This window comes from Heloderma suspectum, chromosome 4 (genome assembly GCF_057233095.1).
Source record: "Heloderma suspectum isolate Gila_16-S chromosome 4, 16-S_ref, whole genome shotgun sequence".
Lineage (NCBI taxonomy): Eukaryota > Metazoa > Chordata > Lepidosauria > Squamata > Helodermatidae > Heloderma > Heloderma suspectum.
Genome location: NC_139461.1, coordinates 301,353,652 through 301,377,039, shown reverse-complemented (window position 1 = coordinate 301,377,039; position 23,388 = coordinate 301,353,652). Strand labels below are relative to the sequence as shown.

At 41.7% G+C, this 23,388-nt stretch overlaps 1 protein-coding gene across 5 annotated transcripts in view; it reads left to right on the top strand.

Moving 5' to 3' along the window:
- Positions 1-23,388, top strand: part of TAF4 (TATA-box binding protein associated factor 4) — a 109,300-nt gene that overhangs the window by 32,415 nt on the left and 53,497 nt on the right. For 3 of the 5 annotated variants that reach the window (XM_084854315.1, XM_084854316.1, XM_084854319.1), the window contains exon 3: positions 21,582-21,766. In XM_084854315.1, coding sequence (XP_084710441.1) covers positions 21,582-21,766 — 185 coding nt within the window. The remainder of the gene's footprint in view (positions 1-21,581; positions 21,767-23,388) is intronic. The other 2 variants (XM_084854318.1, XM_084854317.1) reach the window with 1 other exon arrangement.

Sequence of the window (23,388 nt, the reverse complement as noted above, 5' to 3'; positions counted from 1 at the left end):
ATGGTATCTGGAGTGGCTCTGAGGGTTGGTAGCTGGAGGCACAGTATTACAGTGGTTCTGTTCATTCCTTTAGGGCTGGTCTCAAAAAATAGTGATGGGGGAACTTCTGCTTTGCCCCTTGGCAGTTGTGCTGTGAGGTCCCACAGGGTTCCATCTTGTCCTCCGAATTATTCAACATTTATATGAAACAGTTTGTCATCAGGCGATTTGGGGGTGAGGTGCCATCAGTATGCTGATGACATCCAGTTCTATCTTATCCTTTCTGTTGGAATCAGGTGAAATTGTGGAGATCGTTGATCGGTGCTTAGAGGCAGTGATGGATTGAATGAGAGACAATAAACTGAAGTGGAATCCTGACAAGGCAGAGGTACTGTGGATTTGGTTCTTGGGCTGGGAATTAGGGGAGTGGCCTGCTCTGGATGGGGTTGCAGTCCAGGTGCATAGTCTCAGGATACTCCTTGATTCTTCCTTGTCACTGGAGGCTCAAGGGGCTGCAGTAGCACAGAGTATCTTTTTCCAGCCATGGCTGGATTCCCAGCTACACCCATTCCTGGACATGGATAGCCTGCATGAGGCTGTCTTGAAAGCGGTCCAAAGATTGCAGCTTGTGCAAAATGGAGCCACACTGGTGTTGACTGGTTGAGCTGTGTAACACCATATAACACTGGTCTTTAAAGAGTTGCATTGGCTGTTCATTTGTCATTGAGCCCAATTCAAGGTACTGATTTTGACGTATAAGCCCTCAACAGCTCAGGCCCTGGCTATTTAAAGAAGCATCTCTCCCTGTATCATTCTGTCTATATATTTTGCCTTTTTAGTTATATGGGGGGGATGTGTGGCCCTCCAGATGTTGGTGGACTGCAACTCCCATCAGCACTAGCCAGCATAAGCAATGGTGACTTATGAAGGGAGTTACAGTCCAAACAATATTTGAAGGACAACACTTTTCTTATCCCCACATAATAGGGCCTTCTCAATGTTGGCTCCCTGGTAGTGGAATTCTCCCCTCCTTGAGGTAAGATTGGTGCCATTGGTCAGCTTTCAATTCCAGGTGAATTTTTTTAACAGGCCTTTTGGTTAGATTGTTAAGCCTATGTATTAGAGCAAGATAGTTGATGGGTGGTATATATGGACTTTTATTTTTATCCTAACTTCTACATTTTCTTGGTTGTCTTAGGACCAGCTTGGAAACAACTGTGTGTAACAAACCACCATGAAAAATAATATTTCATTAGGTCAGACTGTTCCAATGAAAATCACATATATACCAAAGTGGGAAAGGAAGGGAAGAATTTACATTTTTATTGATAATGACAATCATTCTTTTCTGGCTTGAAACTTGGTATGCATAAAGAATTAGACAACTAGTTCTTCATGTCCAAGGGGACTTTGGATTTGGGTTTCTTGAATAGCAGATCCCCCTGTTCCTGACTTCCCACATCACATAACAGACCACTTTTGGAACTGAGGGGACTTTCAAAAGCAGTGTGTGTCCTGGAAATGGGATCAGTTGTTCTAGGAAAAAATCATTTCCATTGGGCATATCAAAGCTTGTGAGTGTGTCTAAAGTAGCTCTCTCATTGCTTAGTACTCTGATTTCTGCAACAGTAGTCCTGATTATTGTTCATGCTAGAGAATATTGATGGGTGCTGTTATGGAAGCCACTTCATAACTTTGTTTCTGTCCCAATGTATTAAAGCAGAAAGATGCTCACAATCCACTGGTATATTTAAGGGTGCAATCCGATGCATGTTTAGATAGAAAAAGGCCTACAACTCCCAGCATGCCCCACCCAGCCACGGTGAGACTTATATGATGTTTTCCTGTCTAAACATGCATAGGATTGTGCCCTTAATTGATTTTCTGATATCCTTTGTAAACCATAAGGATCTTTTGGCCAAGTAAAGTGAAGCCCTGGTTTAACTTGTATGTTTGGCATTTTCTGTTTGTACTTCAGTATTTCCCGTTAACATTAAGGCTGGTTCATAGAGACATGTGTCTGTGTTTTACTTCATACTATGGATAGGGGATCACAAGATGGATAAGATGGAATGCTCCTCCATATCACTCCCCCCCCCCCTAAATTCTCCACATAGGCTGGACATTGAATTTTTCTGTCAAGGGAATTTTCTGTCTGGGGAAATATTCCAATGTGCAAATCCCAACCTGCAGTCTAAAGGAAAATGCAATGTGCTAAGTTTCAGGTGCAACATGTTTAGATGAACGTGATACCAAGGACATTTTGTTCCCATACATTTAAATCTAGTAAACATTTTGACTAATCTATAAATATCTTCCACAATTAACAGATAATGAGCATGTGATACAATCTGCAGAAAACGTAGAGCAGATATCTATGCCTGAATGGATATTTTCAGGAAGGGGGTCTGAGGAACTAGGCAATAATGGTGACAAGAGATAAAGCTCTAGACCTTATTGACAAATTGAAAACTAACAAATCACCTGGTCCAGTTGGTATCCATTCTAGAGTTCTTAAAGAACTCAAATGTGGCATTGCTGATCTTCTAAGAAAAATATGTAACAAGTCTCTAAGATTAACCTCCGTACCAGAAGACTGGAAAGTGGCCAATGTAATGGCAATTTTTAAGAAGGGATCAAGGGAGGAATCTAGGATACAGGCAGCTTAGCTTTATTTCTGTTCTGAGTGAATTGGTGAAAAGCATATCTTCTGTATGCTTCACAATTTTATCTTTGTGAAGCATATAGAAGATCAAGTCTTGCTGAAGAAGAGTCAACATGGTTTCTGGAAAAGTAAATTCTGTCTCACTAATATTTTTGAATTCTTTGAAAATGTCAACAAGCATGTGGATAGGGGAGCTCTGGTAGACATTGGGCTGGTTCGAATGATTGCTGCAGCCCACCATGGCTTATTTAAGCCATGGTGGGTTATAGTGCATGCCAGTGTCCATTTTGAGTATTCAAGCCACAGCAGGCAGTCCCTGTGGCTTATTGTGTTGTGCGAAGCTGGTGAGAGTGGTTTATGCGAGGGTTAAACAACCCCCTCCTAATCCATGGGCTGTTTTGGTGTTAGGTGAGAGTTGTTTAACCCTCGCATAAGCCACCCTCGCTGGGTTTGCAGGACATGATACGCCATGGCAACTGCGCAGCGTGGCTTGAATATTCAAAAGGGCAGGTGGCACATGCCGCAACCCACCATTGCTTAAATAAGCCACAGTTGGCTGTGGAGATCATGCAAACCCCGTCATTGTGTACTTAGACTTCCAAAAAAGCTTTTGACAAAGTCCCTCACCAAAGACTTCTGAACAAACATAACAGACATGGGATAACAGGATAATTCCTTTTATGAATCAGTAACTGGTTAACCAAGAGAAAGCAGAGAGTAGGAAGAACTAGACAGTTCTTGGAATGGAGGGATGTAAACAGTGGGGTCCATCAAGGATCTATATTGGGACCAGTGCTTTTAAACTTGTTCTTAAATGATCCGGAATTAGGAGTGAGCAGTGAGGTGACCAAGTCTGCTGACGATGCCAAATTATTTAGCGTGGTTAAAGCAAAAGGGACAACAAAGAGCTCTGAAAGGATCTCTCCAAACTGGGGGAATGGGCACTAAAGTGGCAAATAGAGTTCAATGTAAGCGAATATCAAGTGATGCGCATTGAGGCAAAAAATCCTAACTTCACACATATGCTGATGGGTTCTGACCTGGCAGGGGCTGACCAGGAAAGGGATCTTGGGGCTGCGGTGGATAGCTCAATGAAAACTTCAACCCAGTGTGTGGCTGCTGAAAGGGCAAATTCCATACTGGGGACCATCAGGAAAGGAATCGAAACTAAAACAGCCAGTATCATACTTTGTTGTTGTTGTTCAGTCGTTCAATCGTGTCCGACTCTTCGTGACCCCATGGACCATAGCACGCCAGGCCTTCCTGTCCTGCGCTCTCTCCCGGAGTGTGCTCAAGTTCATATTCATTGCATGGGTGATGCTATCTAGCCATCTCATCCTCTGCCGTCCCCTTCTCCTTTTGCCTTCGATCTTTCCCAGCATCAGGGTCTTTTCCAGGGAGTTTTCTCTTCGCATTAGGTGGCCAAAATATTTGAGCTTCAGCTTCAGTATCTGTCCTTCCAATGAGCACTCAGGGTTGATTTCCTTTAGGATGGACTGATTTGACCTCCTTGCAGTCCAGGGGACTCGTAAGAGTCTTCTCCAGCACCACAGTTCGAAAGCATCAATTCTTCTGCGCTCAGCCTTCCATATAGTCCAGCTCTCACAGCCATACGTTACTATTGGGAAAACCATAGCTTTGATTAGACGGACCTTTGTCGGCAAGGTGATGTCTCTGCTTCTTACTATGCTGTCTAGGTTTGCCATAGCTTTCGTCCCAAGGAGCAAGCGTCTTTTAATTTCATGGCTACATACTGCCTTTATACAAATCTATGGTGTGACCACACTTGGCATACTGTGTACAGTTCTGGTCACCACGCTTCAAAAAAGATATTGTAGAGCTGGAAAGTGTGCAGAAAAGGGCAACTGAAATGATCAAAGACTGGTGCAATTCCACTGTGAGGAAAGATGACAACATTTGGGCTTTTTAGCTTAGAAAAGGGGTGAGTAAGGGAGACATAATAGAGGTGTATAAAATTATGCATGGTGTGGAGAAAAGCTATCATCTCATAATACTGGAACCCAGGATCGTGCAATGCAGTTGAATTGTGGGAGATTTAGGACAGATAAAAGGAGGTGCTACTTCATACAGTGCCAACATAAACTTTGGGAACAGAATGCTGGACTAGGGCGGCCTTTGGTCTAATTCACTGTGGCTGCTCCTCTGTTCTTATAATGGGCCCAGTGTTACCAAAGATGATTGATCATTGAGAAGGCAGTTAAACCTGGATATTCCTAGTCCAAGATTATAGGACTTTGTCTGCTTGCTGAGGAGGAGGGTCATTAGGACAAGTCTAGCTACTGGATGCTTTGTTGGTATGATCTTCCTTCTTAGATGACAATCATGGATAAGGTGGTTGTAGCTAACATCGAGGAAATCTTCCAGCAAGACAGTTTCGGCTTGGCAGAGGAATTTAAGAAGTACAGACCATAGTTCTAACACCTCTGGAGGGACATTGAAACAAAATCCTTTGGAAGGAGGTTGCACAACACAGAGGTCACTTAGCACTGCAGACTCAAACTGAGGCTGTTGAGAGTCCAGCCAATATTTTGTTAGAGGAGGGATGGATTCTTCCCCTCTCCACCCTTTACTATTACCTCCTGTAAGCTGTGATCTGTTTTAAGATGATGTAAGCTAACACTAACATTGCTAAGCTAACACAGTTCTCTGTCAACTGTACGTTCAAAGGCAAATCCAAATTTGCTGCCACGTAATGTGTGCAACTGTTGAGAAGGCCCTACCTAAATCAGTGACAAGAAGGAAGATTTGAGATTGTAAGAATTTGTTTTTAAAAGCTGGGTTAATATGTGGTAATTTCAGTGGCCTCAGTCTGATATTATATAGAGCATTTATCTTTCATTTTAGAATCTTGAGTGTTCAAAACACTTTACATTTGTGATCTCAATATATGTGTATTGACATGTGCAATGTCTGAGATGCTATGTTTAGTAATTATGTAGAACATTAAGGAGCTTGATCTAAGCCTTCCCTTTTCTTTGTTTCTTAGCACTGACAGGCCAGGCACGGTATGCAAAACTCGATGGCAGTGCTATCTATCCGAAGTCTGTGGGCTCTCCAGTGTGGTCCATAGGACATTTACCACATTAAACACAAACCTGAACAATTTTCAAGTTGATGCCTTTAGCAAAATAAAAGGGGGTGACTTACCTATGGCTGCTCTAGTGTGCCACAGCATCAGTCTCTTCTCTATTTCATTTAAAGTAGCAGCTCAGGTGTCAAGGAGTGCAATTTGCCAACTTTTACGTAAGGGCTAAAGTTGTGGAATGGGTAGTGATGATCTGTGGCTAGGGGGAAAGGAGACTTGAGGTTGGCAGGATAGTGGTAGATGGTGATTGTGGCATGTGGAAAAATTGTGGAGGGCAAGCAGTGGCATATGACGAGCAGCCTATTTTGGTGGAAAGTGGGGGACTGCAAAAGGCTGCTCAAGCTTTAGGGAATGGGGGAAGATGGCAGCTGAGGAAATGGTGGTATTATTAAAGGAATTAGGCAGGAAAAATATGGAGAGAGAGTATTTTTAGAAGCTAACTAGTGTTTTATGCTGGCCCTTTCTCTCTTCAAAATTGGTTATTTTTTGTGGGTGCAAAACAATTACCATGGCCTATCTTCAGCTGTTGGATAGGGGAGGGGGTTGCCCTCTGACCCATTTGAGTTCAATTTCCATGGACTGCGTACTGCAGAGTGGTGCTTCTGATAACCACAGGGGCTGATTCTTCTTCCCTCATCTCTTCCCCCAAAGTACTTGCCAGTGTTATTGTTCATTCCTTTTTAGCATTGATGCTATAGTTTGGCTATCATTCTCCTCAAGGCATCTGTTGAAGACTTTGAAGGTATCATGTGAGCTGAGCCTAAGCTGCAGTCACATTTCACTTTCATTTCCTCCCTCCCCAAACTGCCCCGTTTTTTCAGTTTACTTTCTATGCTCCTGAAATATTAATGCTTTGTCAGTTGTCTTGAATTGCGTAGCCCTTCATTGATGCTCCGGTGGAATTGCATGTGCTATTGGATTGGTTATACAGACTCATGTGATCTTGCTTATGGAAGTTGTAGTGGAACTGTTTGGAAATAAACAATATTTTTTCAGAAAAATATTCAACTTATTCAGAGAAAAAAATCAGAATGAAAATCAAGCACCATGAAAATCAAGCACTACTAACAATCAATTCACATGTATATATACTTATCTTTGGAGTGGCATCTCTTGTTCATTCTTAAGAAATCATGTAAAATAAGCTTACATGTTGTGTCAGAGGCCTGTATGTAATGGTGATATTTGGGCACGGTGTTGGTTCCACGCATGTAGATGTGGGTGATGGACAATGCAGAACCAGTGTGGTTTGTGCAAGCTGTTTGTGGTGTGTGTGTCCTGTGAGGAACTGACAACTGACTTTCCAGGGGCAGGTCCATGCTTCCAGTTCTGTACAGTATCACTCAAATGGAAGCATGGGCTACTGCAATGCTTATGGCTGATTGAAATATTATACCTTGCATGTGTTAGCTGCCAAAAAATGCTTCCATGTAGCAGTGATGCTACATAGGGGTCCTAAAATTTGTAAGCTACATGTGGATTAGCCTGCTGGTGTGGAGAGCATCTGTGCCATACTGAACATTCCTGATGGCTGCTGATGCTGATCTGGGGATACTCCATGTGATCAGGCCAATCAATATGGTTGTGATTTTATATAGTTATTCTGCCTTCTCTGTAATGTGGAGGTGCCACAAAGAAATATATTTGACAGCCTCCTTGTGGGGGGTAGATCAGGGAATAGGGATTCAACTTGTGCTGGATGGGGTTACACTCTCCCTGACACAGGTTCGCAGCTTGGGTGTACTTCTGGATTCAGCCCTGAGCCTGGAAGTCCAGGTTTCAGAGGTGGCCAAGAGTGCATTTGAACAGTTAAAGCTAGTGCACCAGCTGTGCCCGTTCCTTGAGATGTCTGACTTGGCCACAGTGACACATGCCTTAGTTACATCCCGTTTGGATTACTGTAACATGCTGTACGTGGGGCTGCCTCTGAAGAGTGTTCAGAAACTTCAGCTGGTTCAAAGAGTTGTTTCCAGACAGTTGACTGGGGCTGGCTACAGGGAGCATACAACTCCCCTGCTAAAACAGCTTCACTGGTTCCCAGTCTGTTTCCGGGCACAATTAATTCAAAGTGCTGGTCATGACCTGTAAGGTCCTATATGGCTCGGGTCCAGGTTATCTGAAAGACTGTGTTCTCCCCTACGAGCCTGCTCATGCCCTGAGATCTTCAGAGGAGGCACTTCTCACGGTCCTGCCACCATCAAAGGCTTGCCTGGTGGCAGTGGGCCTTCTCGGTGGCTACCCCAAGGCTCTGGAACTCGCTTCCCAGGGAGGTGAGAGTGGCACCCTCCCTGGTATGTTTCTGCAGGCAGGCAAAAACTTTTTTGTTCCGGCAGGCCTTTGGGGATAGATAGTCCGGACCTGTGAGAATATGATGGATTTGTACCATTGTTTATATTGTTGTTGTTTTTTAAACTCTGATATTAGATACAGTTCTAATATTGATGATTTATATTGTAAAGCTACCTTGAATCTCAGTATTGGGAAAAAGGCAAGATAATAATAATAATAATAATAATAATAATAATAATAATAATAATAGTCTTTCATTTTGCTTGCTGGTGGATTGTGCCCCATGCAAGAATGTTTTGTATTTAACTTTGACTAATGTAAGTTCAGTTGGTGTTAAAGACAGAAGGCTTTGTAGACTTCTACTGGAATGTACAGTGCTGGGCAAGAACTTTTGTCACATTTCCCCCCAGAAATTCTGAAAGGGGAATGAAAGAATTGTCCTTCCTGTATATCATCTTCTTGATGAACTAGTGGAAGCCAATCCATAAAGGCCAAATCCCAAAATTTCACTCCATAATAAATTATATCCTAGGATGCAACAACCCTTTCTTGGAGAGCCTTGGGCACATGAATTGGAAGAGTTTAGAGTTAAGGGTCTGGAAGAGCCAGATGGCTGAGTAAAAAAACACACAAAAACCCTTGTAGTCCTTTACATTTATTCAGAGGTTGCTCTTCTAATGTAATGTTTTGGGGAAATGATGAATGGAGGTGTTTGAGACAATGTCATAAGTGGCCTACAGCAAGGAAAATATGAGAATTGTTGTGACATATGTAAAGGTAACTTCCATAATTAAAATGAAGGGATGTTCTTGACCAATTTGGGTAATTGTTTTTTACACATGAGATAATAAATTGGCATAATAGAGACTGAGGCTTTTTAAGTCTCCACTGTGTCTGCTTCATTCTAATGAAAATAATCAATTTAATAACTAATTAAAACCCTTTTTCTCTAAGTTTGCTTTAAAAAAGGAGCTGAAAAAAGGGTATATTAGTGTTCGTATCTTTAATTCAGCAAATATATTTGTGGCACGCACGTGCAGTACCTGAGACTGTTGGTTGAATGTGTTGCATTTAAATAATTACTGAGTACTACAAGTACTAATCATGGCTTCTGGACATTTCTGATAAAGAGCTAATAGAGTCAAACTCATGGATTTTTTTTTAAAAGAGTGGTATATCTGGATACTGTTTTTTTGATAGGATGGAGGACAGAGAAGGTGTTTCTGGATGGCAATCTTATATCCTGGCTATGAATGCTTACTCAGATATTAGTCCCGTTGAGTCCAGTGGGCTTTACTCCCAAGGAAGTGTGCATAAAATAAATCTGCTGCGTAAATGATTCAGTGCTGAATTCCTAGATTTATAGCCCACTCCTAAACTCGTCCTGTGTACAATGGGACTTACCCTGAGGTAAGCATGCATAGGATTGAAGCCCTAGGCTAATCTGCATATTACATTATAGACATACAACTAAGATAAAGATTTCAGTGTATGCCCAAAGATGTAAAGTATGAATGTATATACAAGAAGGCATACAAGAGGGCTGAAGAGGGTAATTTAGTGTTGGAATCTGCATGTGACCAGTGCCTGTAGTAATTAATAAGTTTCTTTCCATATTTATGCAAGGAAGGTTTGTTTTTGAAATGTGTATATATGGGGAGAGAGGGAATACAAACTTACGTATTACTAAAATGAAAGCATGAGATGGATGAGGGCAATAATATTAGATTGATTAACTTTTCTTGTACTTAGATGCACATTCAACATCAACCTGTCTGCTATTCTACATGTATTGCTGTACTTTAGTTGGTCATTTTCAAATGATTCAGTTGCATTTCACTTCCTCAGCCTGTTGATCTTTGGGCTGGTTTTCCTCTCAGATTCAGAGCATTCTGATTTGGCTTCTGTCCCTTGAATAATTCAGAGCACAACTGTTCCTAACTTCTGTCATCATAGGCATAAACATCATTTATGTTTATATAACATAGTTGGTATACCAACTACGCCCTTATCTGGACAGAGATAGCCTAGCTACAGTTATCCATGCTCTGATAACTTCTCGTCTGGATTACTGCAATGCGTTATACGTGGGGCTGCCTTTGAAAACGGTCCGGAAACTTCAGCTGGTCCAAAATAGGGCAGCAAGATTGTTAACAGGGACTGGCCTGCGAGCTCATATTACGCCAGTACTTTTCCAGCTGCACTGGCTGCCAGTCCATTTCCGGGCCCGATTCAAAGTGCTGGTGTTAACATTCAAAGCCCTTAACGGCTTGGGGCCAGGTTACCTGAAGGATCGCCTCCTCCCATATGTGCCTGCCCAGACCTTAAGATCATCATCAGCGGCCCTTCTCCGTGAGCCCCTGCCAAAGGAAGTGAGGCGGGTGGCTACTAGGAGGAGGGCTTTTTCTGTTGTGGCACCCCAGCTCTGGAATGAGCTCCCTAGTGAGGTTCGCCTGGCGCCTACATTGTACTCCTTTCGGCACCAGGTGAAGACCTTTTTATTTTCCCAGGCATTTTAGCTTTCTAAATTTTTATCTTTGCTGTTTTAAATCTGTATTTTAAACTCCTGTACTGCTGCTAGGTTTTATTGTGGTTGTATTGTTATATTGTGGTTTTAATGTTCTATATATTTTAAATTGTTTTATTGTGTGTTGTTTGGTTTTAATTTTTGTGAACCGCCCAGAGAGCTTCGGCTATTGGGCGGTACAGAAAATAAATAAATAAATAAATAAATTTAGAGTAGATAGGTCTGACTGAGCTTATTCTCACCTTAGTAAGCCTGTCTGTTCTAGAAATGACCTTCTGTCTTGGTACTGTTTTACTTGCAACTCTCCTCTTCCCTTCTCCTTCAGTTGAGCCTAAAACTTTGAAAACTTTATGCCTGTGATTGGCTTTGTTATTAATCCTTCTTCCCACTGTGATTATGGGGATTAATGGTCAAGATCGTTTCCATGTACTTCAGGTTAAAGACATTTCCCGCAAAGGTAATAGTTGACTTTGCCAACATTTTGAGTTGTGCAGAACTCTTCAAAAGGCAGAATGGCAAGTCTGATAATCTTTACCACACATACACACTATGATTTACTTAAATTGCATCTTCTGATGGATTATCATTGTAAGTTGCTTTGAGAGTCAATCTTTACTGAAAAGGGGGACATAAATAAATTATCTGCAGCTACATAGAGAAGAATTGTTTACAACTGCAAATGTTTTTTGGCTGAGACTGGCAGCCGCCATAGCAGCGAGCATTATAGAAAGGATACATTGCCATAGTTATGGGAGGGTAAATGAAGAGGCAGAAGCATGGAGGTCTGCTTAGAAGAAAATGCCATGCAGATGTAATGTGGGCAATGCGTTGTTGAGGCATATGATGTGGGCATGCCCTGTGGTGGCTTCCGTCTGGTTGGACGTCATTACTTGCATAAATTTTGTTCTTGAAAAATCTGTGATAAACGCAGATGTTCATGCACTTTTAAATTATATTCCTGTGATGTGAGGATTAACAGATGGACAGCAAAAGTGGACTTTCAGAGCCCTTGCAGTTGCAAAGAGAAGGATAAACACCCTCCGCCTATCATTCAATGATCTAAAGACGGTGCTGCTTTTGAACGAACAACCTACAGTTGTCAATTTCATCTGAATGCTTATTTAGTTATATGAACTGCTTATAGTAACATATGTATTTGCAATAGAAGTGTTGACTTTTTTTTGCTCTTTTTTTAATCAGTGGTGTTGTGAATGGATATACTTTTTTGTTATGTTCTTTTTGTCTTTGTCCTCTTTTTTGTTTTGTTCCAATTGCAAATAATGTTTTTATTGCACTTTTAGGGTCCAGCAGAAAATATTATCTTATTTTGTATCTTATCATACAGCATGCCCATTCACAAGACCATTTTGTCTTAAAAAATCTGAAGGGGGAAAGTCTCTTTATGGTGACTGCTTTACTTCAAAAGTAGAAGTGTAAATTGTTCTTAGTTCTCTGGGGCTAATTTGACAATGATTTTCTGTACCATGCTATCACTGATAGAATTCTGTCAGCAGTGCAGTTCCACACTGGCAAGATTTCCACAATCTCTTTCTTGAGTGGATTATCGTGTTTGCTGGAACTTTGAATGTTTTTGTAATTTATTCTTATGGCAGTAGCAACTAATCCTTAGTTTATGAGTAGTTTCAGACCCTTTAAATTTAATGTCATGCTGTTGCAAGATTATAGCCCAATTGATCTTCTATAGCACTGTTTGAAGTAGGTAGCGGGTGCTGTAATTATTAATGTTGTTAACGCTATTTTATAGCATCAGAGGGGGTGCCAGGCTATGTACATTCTCCTTAAGAAACGGTCCTGGAAGAGAGCTTTGTTTTGACTTGCAAAAATGTACTGTTGTCAAATTTAGCTACCTATCCGTTCATGTTACAAAGCAGCTAAACAGTGTGGTAGTTTTGAAATAATTTTACAAAGAGAAAGGTGTCTCAGACCAAGGTTAAAGACAACTTACATTAAAGACAACTTGCATTTTAAAGCAAATTAGTACAGGGAATGTGGATTATGCTTTCAACGTCCTGGTAAAATGGAATGTTTGCCAAAATAAGAATTGTAGCATCACCATCTCTCAGAGTGCAGTCTTAAGCATGTTGACTCAAAAGTAAATCCCACTGAGTTCACTTACACCCTACTATATTTGTTTATTACTGGGATCCAGATTAAAGTCTTATGGTTGTTACTGCATTCCAGTGCTCAGTTGCAGACAGCTAATGCACTTTGCATATAGTTGGGACTGGAAGTATACGTAGCCTAGTTCTGAAATGTTTCTACCAGTAGTTTTCAGACTCTGTTTTGAGGAATCCAGGGGTTCCTCAATGAGAAGATAATTAAAAGAGAAGAAGCTTCCTTGTTTACCACTGCTGATTTGAGCGTTTGATGAATAGGATAGATTTTAGGGCACACTGTCCGTTCTTGCAGGCCAATGGTGAACCCCAACAGGCTCAGACAGGGCTCCACGTGGTCTTAGCGTGCACACTAGAATATGCCCAGAACTCTTTGCAAGACAGAGGTGCTTCATGCTTCACATTGAGGGGAATTCTGAGCAGAATAGAGGAGAGTTTGAAAAGCACAGGATAGATTCTGAGTTGTAAAAATTTGCATTTATTATCTGCCCCGAGTTTGCTGTATTTTCTAGTTCAAGGCCATTTATGTTTTCTGTTTCATTCACTGCTGTACCACTGCTAATTTATCTCGGAAGCCTCAATTTTGGTGACCAGTTTTTGAAAGGGGCACTTGAGAGAGAGAGAGAGAGAGAGAGAGAGAGATTTTCAAGAGCAGCAGGTGTTTGTTTTCAGTTCTGAGTGTGTTGAAGATCTCTGCTGATTCACTGTTTCTTTCTAGGCTTAATAAATGCAAGAATGTGTATTCCATCCTTAAAGGCGGCCTAAAAATGATTTAAAATAAAAAATAAAAGTAAAAAAGAATATAGCAGAGAATGGACAGATATTGTTTGTTTTAACTATTTCATATTTACATGCTGAATTAAAAATACTAGGTTCTGGAGTGAGATGCACTTACATTTTTATATTAACACTTGATTTGTTGCTCCTGAGGAGCACCATCCAGCTGAAGTTAGGCACTTCTAAATCCCTATGATGTCAATGAATAACATTTCAGCATGTGCTCATCACTTCCACTGAGAATGATGGGACTTAAAACTCCTTACGTTGGCTGGATCATGTCCATTGTGATTATAATTACTTATTAAAAGGGACGACTTTTAATTTTTGCTGAAACAGCTGCAGTGGATGTGTGTTCATAGCATGATTACAGCAATAAAACAAATTTGTTAGCAATTAAAAATAAGGTGCATGTGTATGCTTTAAAAATTCTGGTAAGCATGCTCCAGAAAATTACCTATATTAATGATGCAGTCCTATGCACAGTAACATGCGAGTAAGCTCCATTGTCAGTGGACTTATTTCTGAGTAAATGGATAGGATTCTGTTGTCAACTACCACCGTTAAAGAGTATCTGCTCTGTCAATTCCATTCTTCAAGGGTATCTACCTTTTTTAGATAGGGTGTTGAAATGGCTTTCAAAAACTATTCATTCACAATTATTCTGGAAACAAGTTGCGGTGGGAGAGTCAGAGGGAAGGGGCTGAGCTGGCCAAAGTACTACCCTCACGCTTCTGTGTGGAACCTGAGCTTCTTAAAAATCCTTCATATTGGAGCTGCCTTTGTTGTCTTCTAAGTGCCAAGCCCTCCTGGTTGCAGAGATAAACCTAAGGATGTACTGTTGCTGTGTTCTAAATGCTTAGGCTAGAAGAAAAGGATATGAACCCTAGATCCATTGTTTTTCAAATCTCTTCATTTCTACAACCTTTCCCTGAACCTCAAGTAGGCTAATTGTAGTATTTGTATGTCATACTTATTCAAGAAATGTTAGAATTCAACATCCATTGTTAGTGACCTGACATCATTGCAATCATACAACATGCCATCCAAGTTGTGTTAATTGCATATCACTGGGGTAGGGTGGTGGTGGGGATACTAGCTGAGACCTTCCAGTTTATATTTCCCATATGACCTTTGTTCAAAGTATGAAGCTTACACCTACAATTTTCAACTTCATCTAAATATCAGCAACAAATATAATTAATGTTTCTACAGTCTGTAAAACTAACCGAGCTGATGGCTTCTCTGCTCCTCAGTGAAGACAGATATAAACTTGGCACATCTCTTGACCACTGTATGACTCGATAAACACATGGCTACAGCTTCAAAGTATTGATTCAACTAGAATGATTAATGCCTCCTTTCTTCCCAATTGGCACCAGTGATCACCTCTGATAAATGGATGAGTGAAAATGCTTCAGGGTTTGTGCTGACTACTACTGGTGCTGAATTGTAGGGGAGTATCTTGGACAAGTAGAATGGGATGGCAGTCATTGGCTAAAGTACAGTTAGGGCTTGCAGGTGGTATTCAGTCACATTCCCACTTCAGCTAAAAACAGAAGACTTGTGCTTAAATGATGTAAGCACTGCCAGAAGCATGTGGGCAGTGCTTACGTTTTCCTCCTACCTAGTTATTCCAGGACAGAATAAGAATCCTGTGCCAAGAAAACCTGGGTTATGTGACATGTATTAATTATGTAAATTAAGACCACTGTCTTATTTAGGAGAAATTATTCAAATCTTGGGGAAGGACAGTGAGCTATATAGGATATTCAAATCAGACCCCTGTTTGAAACAGGGAGCCCGGCAAGAGAATTCTGAAAATGAAAAGGCTCTGAAGGTTGGCAAAATGGGTGAGAGAGAAATGAACCAGCAATAGGGGAAACAATCCGTGGTTTGTTCGCCCATCTGCAGGACAATTCATGACTAAAGAAACAAACCATGGTTAATATAAAGCATGGCATAGTGTTATACGTGTATGTGGCCAATATGTAAGGTTAAAAACGTTTTTAAAAGTGAAAGAAAAGATCCTCATGATACCAAATTCATTGTTACATATCTGGTTTCCCCATTTAAACAGATACTCTGCCATTGTAACAAACCATCCTGTTTAAGAGCCACACTCTGAGCTGAATGTGTGCATTCACATAGCTGAAATGCATTGGTGTTTTGAGGTGATGTGAGAATGTATGTTTATGTCATGGTTGATTTATACCTGTAAGTGAGCAAGTGATGAATGTGCTTGTCACAACTAGCCCTATCTATTTTTATGAGTTATAGTGAATGAATACTTGACTAAGGGAGCAATCCCTATGCATGTTTAGACAGAAAATAGTCCTACAACTCCCAGCATTCCCCAGCCAGCATGGGGAACCAGTTTGTAGGACTTTTCCTGTCTTAACATGGATAGGATTGCACCCTAAGTATGTTAGATTTTCTGTATCCTAATTCTGGTCATAAGAGTTAAAGCCGGTATTTGCAAGTTTAGTTTTTCAACCCTCTCCCTATCATAGGTGTTATAATGGGTTAAGAGTGTAGATATGTGTGGCTGAGCAGGGAATAGTTGCCTTATTTCCTCAGTTTTATTTTTCTTTTGGGATGTAATTCAGTGCTGCACCGTCTGTTACAGATGCACTGGAGGCCAGTTATGGTTTTTATAACCACTTTTGTGACTAAATGTGTTATGGAAAATTAATTTAGAAGTTAGACAATTTGTGTTCCCGTTTCTGACTAAAGCTGTGTTTAATCGGTTGATGGCTTTAAAGGCTGGTCAAATAGAAATCATGCTTAATAGCAGTTTTTTCCTTCTGCAATTGTATTTAAAAGGGAGTAACATGGAGAAAGCTGGATCGTTTTTCAAGATAAGTAACTCTACATCAGTGTGAAAGCCAGCACAGTGTGGTGAACAGGCTGTTAGACTTGGGCTGTGGGATCTGGATTCAAATCCTTTGGGGGGGGGGAAGCCCCATGGGACTTTTGAGCCATTCATCAGCCTAAACTGTTTCACATGGTTGTGAGGTTCAAATGGGATGACTCCCATATATATTACCTTGAGCTTGATGGAGAAAGGGTGGGATGCAAATGTGGCAAGTTACAAAAAAATTAAAAATGCCTCTAGTAAATGTGTGTGTGTGTGTGTGTGTATATATGGTGTTTGTGACATTACGTGTATGTGTGTGTGGCATGCATATATATATATATATATGGAGTTTGTAAGTATAATTATGTATTCCTGCTATAAGTCCACGTTTATGCTGAGTATCTCTACGGTGAGAGTGAGATGTATGGCTCAGTGAGTGGGGTGTGTGTGTGTGAAGTGTGTGTGTGATAAAAGTTGGGTGCTGCTCTTGGGTGAGTCAGACAGGGTTTAGAACAGAGTCAGATAGGGATATATATAAAATTTTAGGATCAAGAACTCAGGGAGATAAGGAGGTCTGTGGTGATTTGTGAAGTGATTGTTTGAGAGTGTGATCTAGAGTACTGTGAATGAGAGAAAAAACGTTACTACAACAATTAAGAGTTACTTATTTATTACTTAAGAACGTATTTACTGTAGTTAATAAAGTTCATTTGTTTAACCAAATCCTACGCCCTTTGCTCTTGCCTCTGTAAGGGGACGGTAATAAAGGAAACAATACAGGTGACATTATAAACAAGTGTGTCCTAACAGATGGAGCACTGAGTGTGGGTTGGACCTGAGCCTTAAAGGTCCTGCTGGCACTGTGATTGTGTGTGGGGAAGGTGTTTCCTGATTGGGGTGAGTAAGGCCTTGTTTGTTGTTTATTTGGTCAGTTGCTTCCGACTCTTTGTGACTTCATGGACCAGCCCACACCAGAGCTTCCTGTCGGCCAATGCCACCCCTGGCTCCCCAAGGTCAAGTCTGTCACCTCCAGAATATCATCCATCCATCTTGCCCTTGGTCAGCCCCTCTTCCTTGTGCCTTCCACTTTCCCTAGCATCAGCATCTTCTCCAGGGTATCCTGTCTTCTCATGATGTGGCCAAAGTACTTCAGTTTTGCCTTTAATATCCTTCCCTCAAGTGAGCAGTCTGGCTTGATTTCCTGGAGGATGGACTGGTTTGATCTTCTTGCAGTCCAAGGCACTCTCAGAATTTTCCTCCAGCACCACAGTTCAAAAGCATCTATCTTCCTTTGCTCAGCCTTCCTTATGGTCCAGCTCTCGCAGCCAGAGGTTACTACGGGGAATACCATTGCTTTAACTATGCGGACCTTTGTTGTCAGTGTGATGTCTCTGCTCTTAACCATTTTATCAAGATTTGTCATTGCTGTCCTCCCAAGAAGTAAACGTCTTCTGATTTCCTGGCTGCAGTCAGCATCTGTAGTAATCTTTGCGCCAAGAAAGACAAAGTCTGTCACTGCCTCCACGTTTTCTCCCTCTATTTGGCAGTTATCAATCAAGATGGTTGCCATAATCTTGGTTTTTTTGAGGTTTAACTGCAACCCAGCTTTTGCACTTTCTTCTTTCACCTTTGTCATGAGGTTCCTCAGCTCCTCCTCGCTTTCAGCCATCAAAGTGGTATCATCTGCATATCTGAGATAGTTAATGTTTCTTCCAGCGATTTTAACTCCAGCCTTGGCTTCATCAAGCCCAGCACGTTGCATGATGTGTTCTGCATACAGGTTGAATAGGTAGGGTGAGAGTATACAACCCTGCCGTACTCCTTTCCCAATCTTAAACCAGTCTGTTGTTCCGTGGTCTGTTCTTACCGTTGCTAGTTGGTTATTATACAGATTCCTCAGGAGGCAGACAAGATGACTTGGTATCCCCATCCCACCAAGAACTTGCCACAATTTGTGATGATCCACACAGTCAAAGGCTTTAGAATACTCAATAAAACAGAAATAGATGTTTTTCTGAAACTCCCTGGCTTTCTCCATTATCCAGCGGATATTGGCAATTTGGTCTCTAGTTCCTCTGCCTTTTCGAAACCCAGCTTGTACATCTGGCAATTCTCGTTCCATGAATTGCTGGAGTCTACCTTGCAAGATCTTGAGCATTACCTTACTGGCATGTGAAATCAGTGCCACTGTTGGATAGTTGGAACATTCTTTGGTGCTTCCCTTTTTTGGTATGGGGATATAAGTTGATTTTTTCCAATCTGTTGGCCATTCTTGTGTTTTTCAACTTTGCTGGCATATGGCATGCATCACCTTGACAGCATCATCTTGCAAGATTTTAAACAGTTCAGCTGGGATACCATCATCTCCTGCTGCCTTGTTATTAGCAATGCTTCTTAAGGCCCATTCAACCTCACTCTTCAGGATGTCTGGCTCTAGCTCACTGACCACACCGTCAAATCTATCCCCGATATTATTATCCTTCCTATACAGATCTTCCGTATATTCTTGCCACCTTTTCTTGCTCTCTTCTGCTTTTGTTAGGTCCTTGCCATCTTTGTTTTTGATCATACCCATTTTTGCCTGGAATTTACCTCCGATGTTTCTAATGTTCTGGAAGAGGTCTCTTGTCCTTCCTATTCTATTACCTTCTTCCGCTTCCGCGCATTGCTTGTTTAAAAATAATTCCTTATCTCTTCTGGCTAACCTCTGGAATTTTGCATTTAATTGGGCATATCTCCCCCTATCACTGTTGCCTTTTGCTTTCCTTCTTTCTTGTGCTGCTTCCAGTGTCTCAGCAGACAGCCATCTTGCCTTCTTGGTTTTCTTTTTCTTTGGGACGTTTTTTGTTGCCGCCTCCTGAACAATGTTGCGAACTTCTGTCCATAGTTCTTCCGGGACCCTATGTACTAAATCTAGTCCCTTAAATCTATTCTTCACCTCCACTGCATATTCATGAGGAATATTAGTGAGCTCATATCTAACTGATCTGTGGGTCTTCCCTATTCTCTTTAGTCTGATTCTAAATTGTGCAATAAGAAGTTCGTGATCTGAACTACAATCAGCTCCGGGTCTTGTTTTTACTGACTGCGTAGATGTCCGTCACCTTTGGCTACAAAGGATGTAGTCAGTCTGATTTCGGTGTTGACCGTCTGGTGAAGTCCATGTATAAAGTCGTCTCTTAGGTTGTTGGAAGAGAGTGTTTGTTATGCACAGTGAGTTGTGTTGGCAAAATTCTATCAGCCTATGTCCTGCTTCATTTTGTTCTCCCAGACCATGCTTGCCTGTAATTCCAGGTGTCGTTTGACTACCCACCTTAGCATTCCAGTCTCCTGTAATGAAAATAACATCTTTTTTTGGTGTACTATCCAGTAGGTGCTGCAGATCCTCATAGAACTGATCTACTTCTGCTTCTTCAGCATCTGTGGTTGGGGCGTATATTTGGATCACTGTGATGTTAAATGGCTTACCCTGAATGCGAATTGAGATCATTCTGTCATTTTTTGGATTGTATCCAAGCACTGCTTTAGCCACTTTATTATGAATTATGACGGCTACTCCATTTCTTCTGTGGTCCTCTTGTCCACAGTAGTAGATCTGGTGGTCATCTGATGTGAAGTGGCCCATGCCAATCCATTTCAGTTCACTGACACCCAAAATGCCTATATTTAATTTTGACATCTCCCCAATAACCACATCCAATTTGCCCTGGCTCATAGATCTTACATTCCAGGTTCCTATGGTGTGTTGATCTTTAGAACATCGGATTTATCGTTCACCACCAGCACCATCGGCTGCTAGCCATCCTTTTGGCTTTGAGCTAGCTGCGTCATCACATCTGGGGCTAGCTGAACTTATCCTCTGTTCCTCCCCAGTAGCATTTTGACCATCTTCCAACCTGGGAGTCCCATCTTCCGATGGTATACCGACATATCTCTGGTTGTACTGATCCATTTAGTTTTCATGGCAAGAATACTGGGGTGGGGTGCTGTTTCCTTCCCCAGAGTAAGGACTTAGAGAAGGGATATTCTCACTGGGAAGGGGCAGGAACGCCACAGTGTTCATATATGCATTTAAGCTTGTGGATGGCTTTGTAGCTAAGGGATCTTCATGGCCCTAACACTACAACCTCCCAGCTTGGGTCCTGCCCTTATAGCATGCACTTTCATTTCTTTAAGCCAGGTTAGTAGACTTTTGTTGCCAGTTATTCGCTGTTCCCTCCTTCCCCCCTCATGATGGCATTGTTGTAAGGAAATAGGCAGTGCTTGTTGAAAAGGCCCTTATACGTTGTATAATCTTGCTTTGAATGGGAGAGGAACAAGGTTTTGGTGGGCTGGATGCTGACAGGGCCTGTTGCATTGGCCTGTGGAATAAGGTCAACCTACTGCAGCAGTAGCCTCATTGAAGAAATATTCTCTGCTGCTGTTGTAAGAACTGGCTTGAATTTGACTGCATTACTATATTTTAATGTGATTTTATATGCTTTCTTTCTTTTGTTACCTGTTCTGAGGATTCAAGATATGGCAAACTAACATTTAAATACCTACCTAAATACCACTTTGCTCCAAGATATAAAGTGAAATATAGAGGAAAAGCAACATCTTCCCCCCTGCTCTGAACAAATACTGGCCCATCCAATCCAGTAATGTTTACTTCAGCCTTTTTAAAGCCCTTTTAAAGCCTTCTTTAAAGCCTTCAGCCATTTTTTTAAAGACTTCAGCCTTTTTTCAGCCTTTTTTTTTTTTTTTACTTCAGCCTTTCTTCCCCTGCTCTGGCCCATCCAATCCAGTAATGTCTACTTCACCCTTCCTCAGCCTGGTGCCCTCTGTGTTGTGAACTTCAGCTCCCTATCAGCCTCAGCCAGCATGGCCAGTGTTGGAGTCCAGGGAGGCGTCCAGGGAGTTGTAATCCAAAACAGCAAGACGGCAGCAGATTGGGGAAGGGTGGTCTGCTTCAATTGGTGGTGGCTCTTCAAGGCCTCAGGCCCTTCTACTAGACGTCCTTTTAGCTGGAGGTGCTAGGGACTGGATCTGGGCTCTTCTGCATGCCAAGCATGTGTTCTGCCACTGAGCGGTGGCCCCTGTTGTGCAGCCTAGTAACTGCAATATTTATTTATTTACTCTTACATGCAGACTTTTTTCAGTGAATGACAACTAGGTTGCATCTTCATTGCTTCTGTATCTGGAATAACTTTCTATTTCCCAAGCTGTTCCTGATGGGTGCTTCCTCTCTTTCTTCTTCTTAGGCATGGTCCTTGTGCGTAGCGAGAATGGCCAGTTATTGATGATCCCTCAACATGCTTTAGCGCAAATGCAGGCCCAAGCACATGCACAGTCCCAGCCTCAAACTACCATGACTCCTCGCCCTGCCACACCTACCAGTGCATCTCCGGTCCAGCTCTCGACTGTGCAGGTCAGTTCACTGAGAAATGTAAGTAAAATAACATCTTAATTTTTGTAAATGATTTTTTTTAACATTTGAGGGTATCTGCGCTGGCTTCTTCTAGAGGGTTGAGCCTCATAGGACTCCCCTTTTTTCCTGATATGCCCCACAGTGTATTCTGTGTGCTTGCTATGTCCCTATTCTGTGCTTGTTCTCTAGCACGATTCTTAAGCCGCCAACCCTCTTCTCTTTCAGGGGCCAGGTGATAACACTTTTTATAACTCTGCCTTAGATATGGAGTGAAGCCTTTATTACTAAAAGAAAGCAGCACATTTCTTGAGCCTAAAGCAGTCCTGTTTATGTCCTTTGCATTTTCTTTCTACACTAGAACTCAGCTATTGTGTTAAAAGTGCCCTGAAATTCTAAAGCCCCCCCACCTTAATTCCATAGCTGAACTAAATAACCCAAATGTGCAAAGATTTGCTTAATACATATGCATAATATTATTTGCATAACTGAATATAGCATTCACTTTTTTGTATTCTGAAAGACTGCCAAAGACAGGAAAAGTGTCTGTCTCTCTGTATATTTATATATGTATATGTGTGTATGTATGCATTGAGGGCCTATAGGATAAGTGTGAGGGCTGATAGTCATGTTATGAAAAATATCACCTCAGCCCCCGCCTAACTCATATTCTCTCTCTTTTAAAACTAAAACTGAGGTCTACTGCAGACCTTTACATAGATCTCGACCCATGATTCAGTGTTTAGATGGAGATGAAATTCATGTTAATATCACTCTCAGAACCAGTCCTTAAACTGCAATAGGTAATGGCTGAACATGTTAAATTGGCATGAATCAAATTACTGACCATAGCTTTAGAAGAAGAAAGGTTTAGAAGGAATCATGAGATTTTCAGGACTCTGACTAAGGCCCCAAATAGCTGCTGCTATTATTATTATTATTATTATTATTATTATTATTATTATTAAATTTATTAATTGCCCATCTGGCTGGTCACCCAGCCACTCTGGGCGATGTACAACATACAATAAAACAGTTTAAAACAACAAAATTCTACAATAAAAACATTTTCTAAAATACCCTAACCCACCCCAAATGCCTGCCTGAACAACCACGTTTTTAATGCACAATGGAAGCTCAATAAAGAGGGGGCATGACGCCCTAGTGAGGGAGTTCCACAGAGTGGGGGCCACCACAGAAAAGGCCCTCTCCCTCGTCCCCACCAGTCTAGCTGTCCTGGCTGATGGGACAGAGAGAAGGCCATCCGAGGCTGATCTTGTTAAGCGGCCTGTCTGGTGCTGCTGGAGGCGCTCCTTAAGATAGGCTGGGCCGGAACCATATAGGGTTTTAAAGGTCAAAACCAACACCTTGAATTTGGCCCGGAAAACAACTGGCAACCAGTGCAACTCCTTCAGCACTGGAGTGATGTGATCTCGCCGGCAGCTGCCTTTAATCAGGCGAGCCGCCGCATTCTGTACCAGCTGCAGCTTCCGAACCGTCTTCAAGGGTAACCCCACGTAGAGCGCATTACAGTAGTCTAAACGAGAGGAGACTAGGGCATGTACTACCGATGGGAGCAGATGGTCAGGAAGGAAGGGGCGCAGCCGCCGTATCAGATGGAGTTGATACAGCACTGTCCGGCT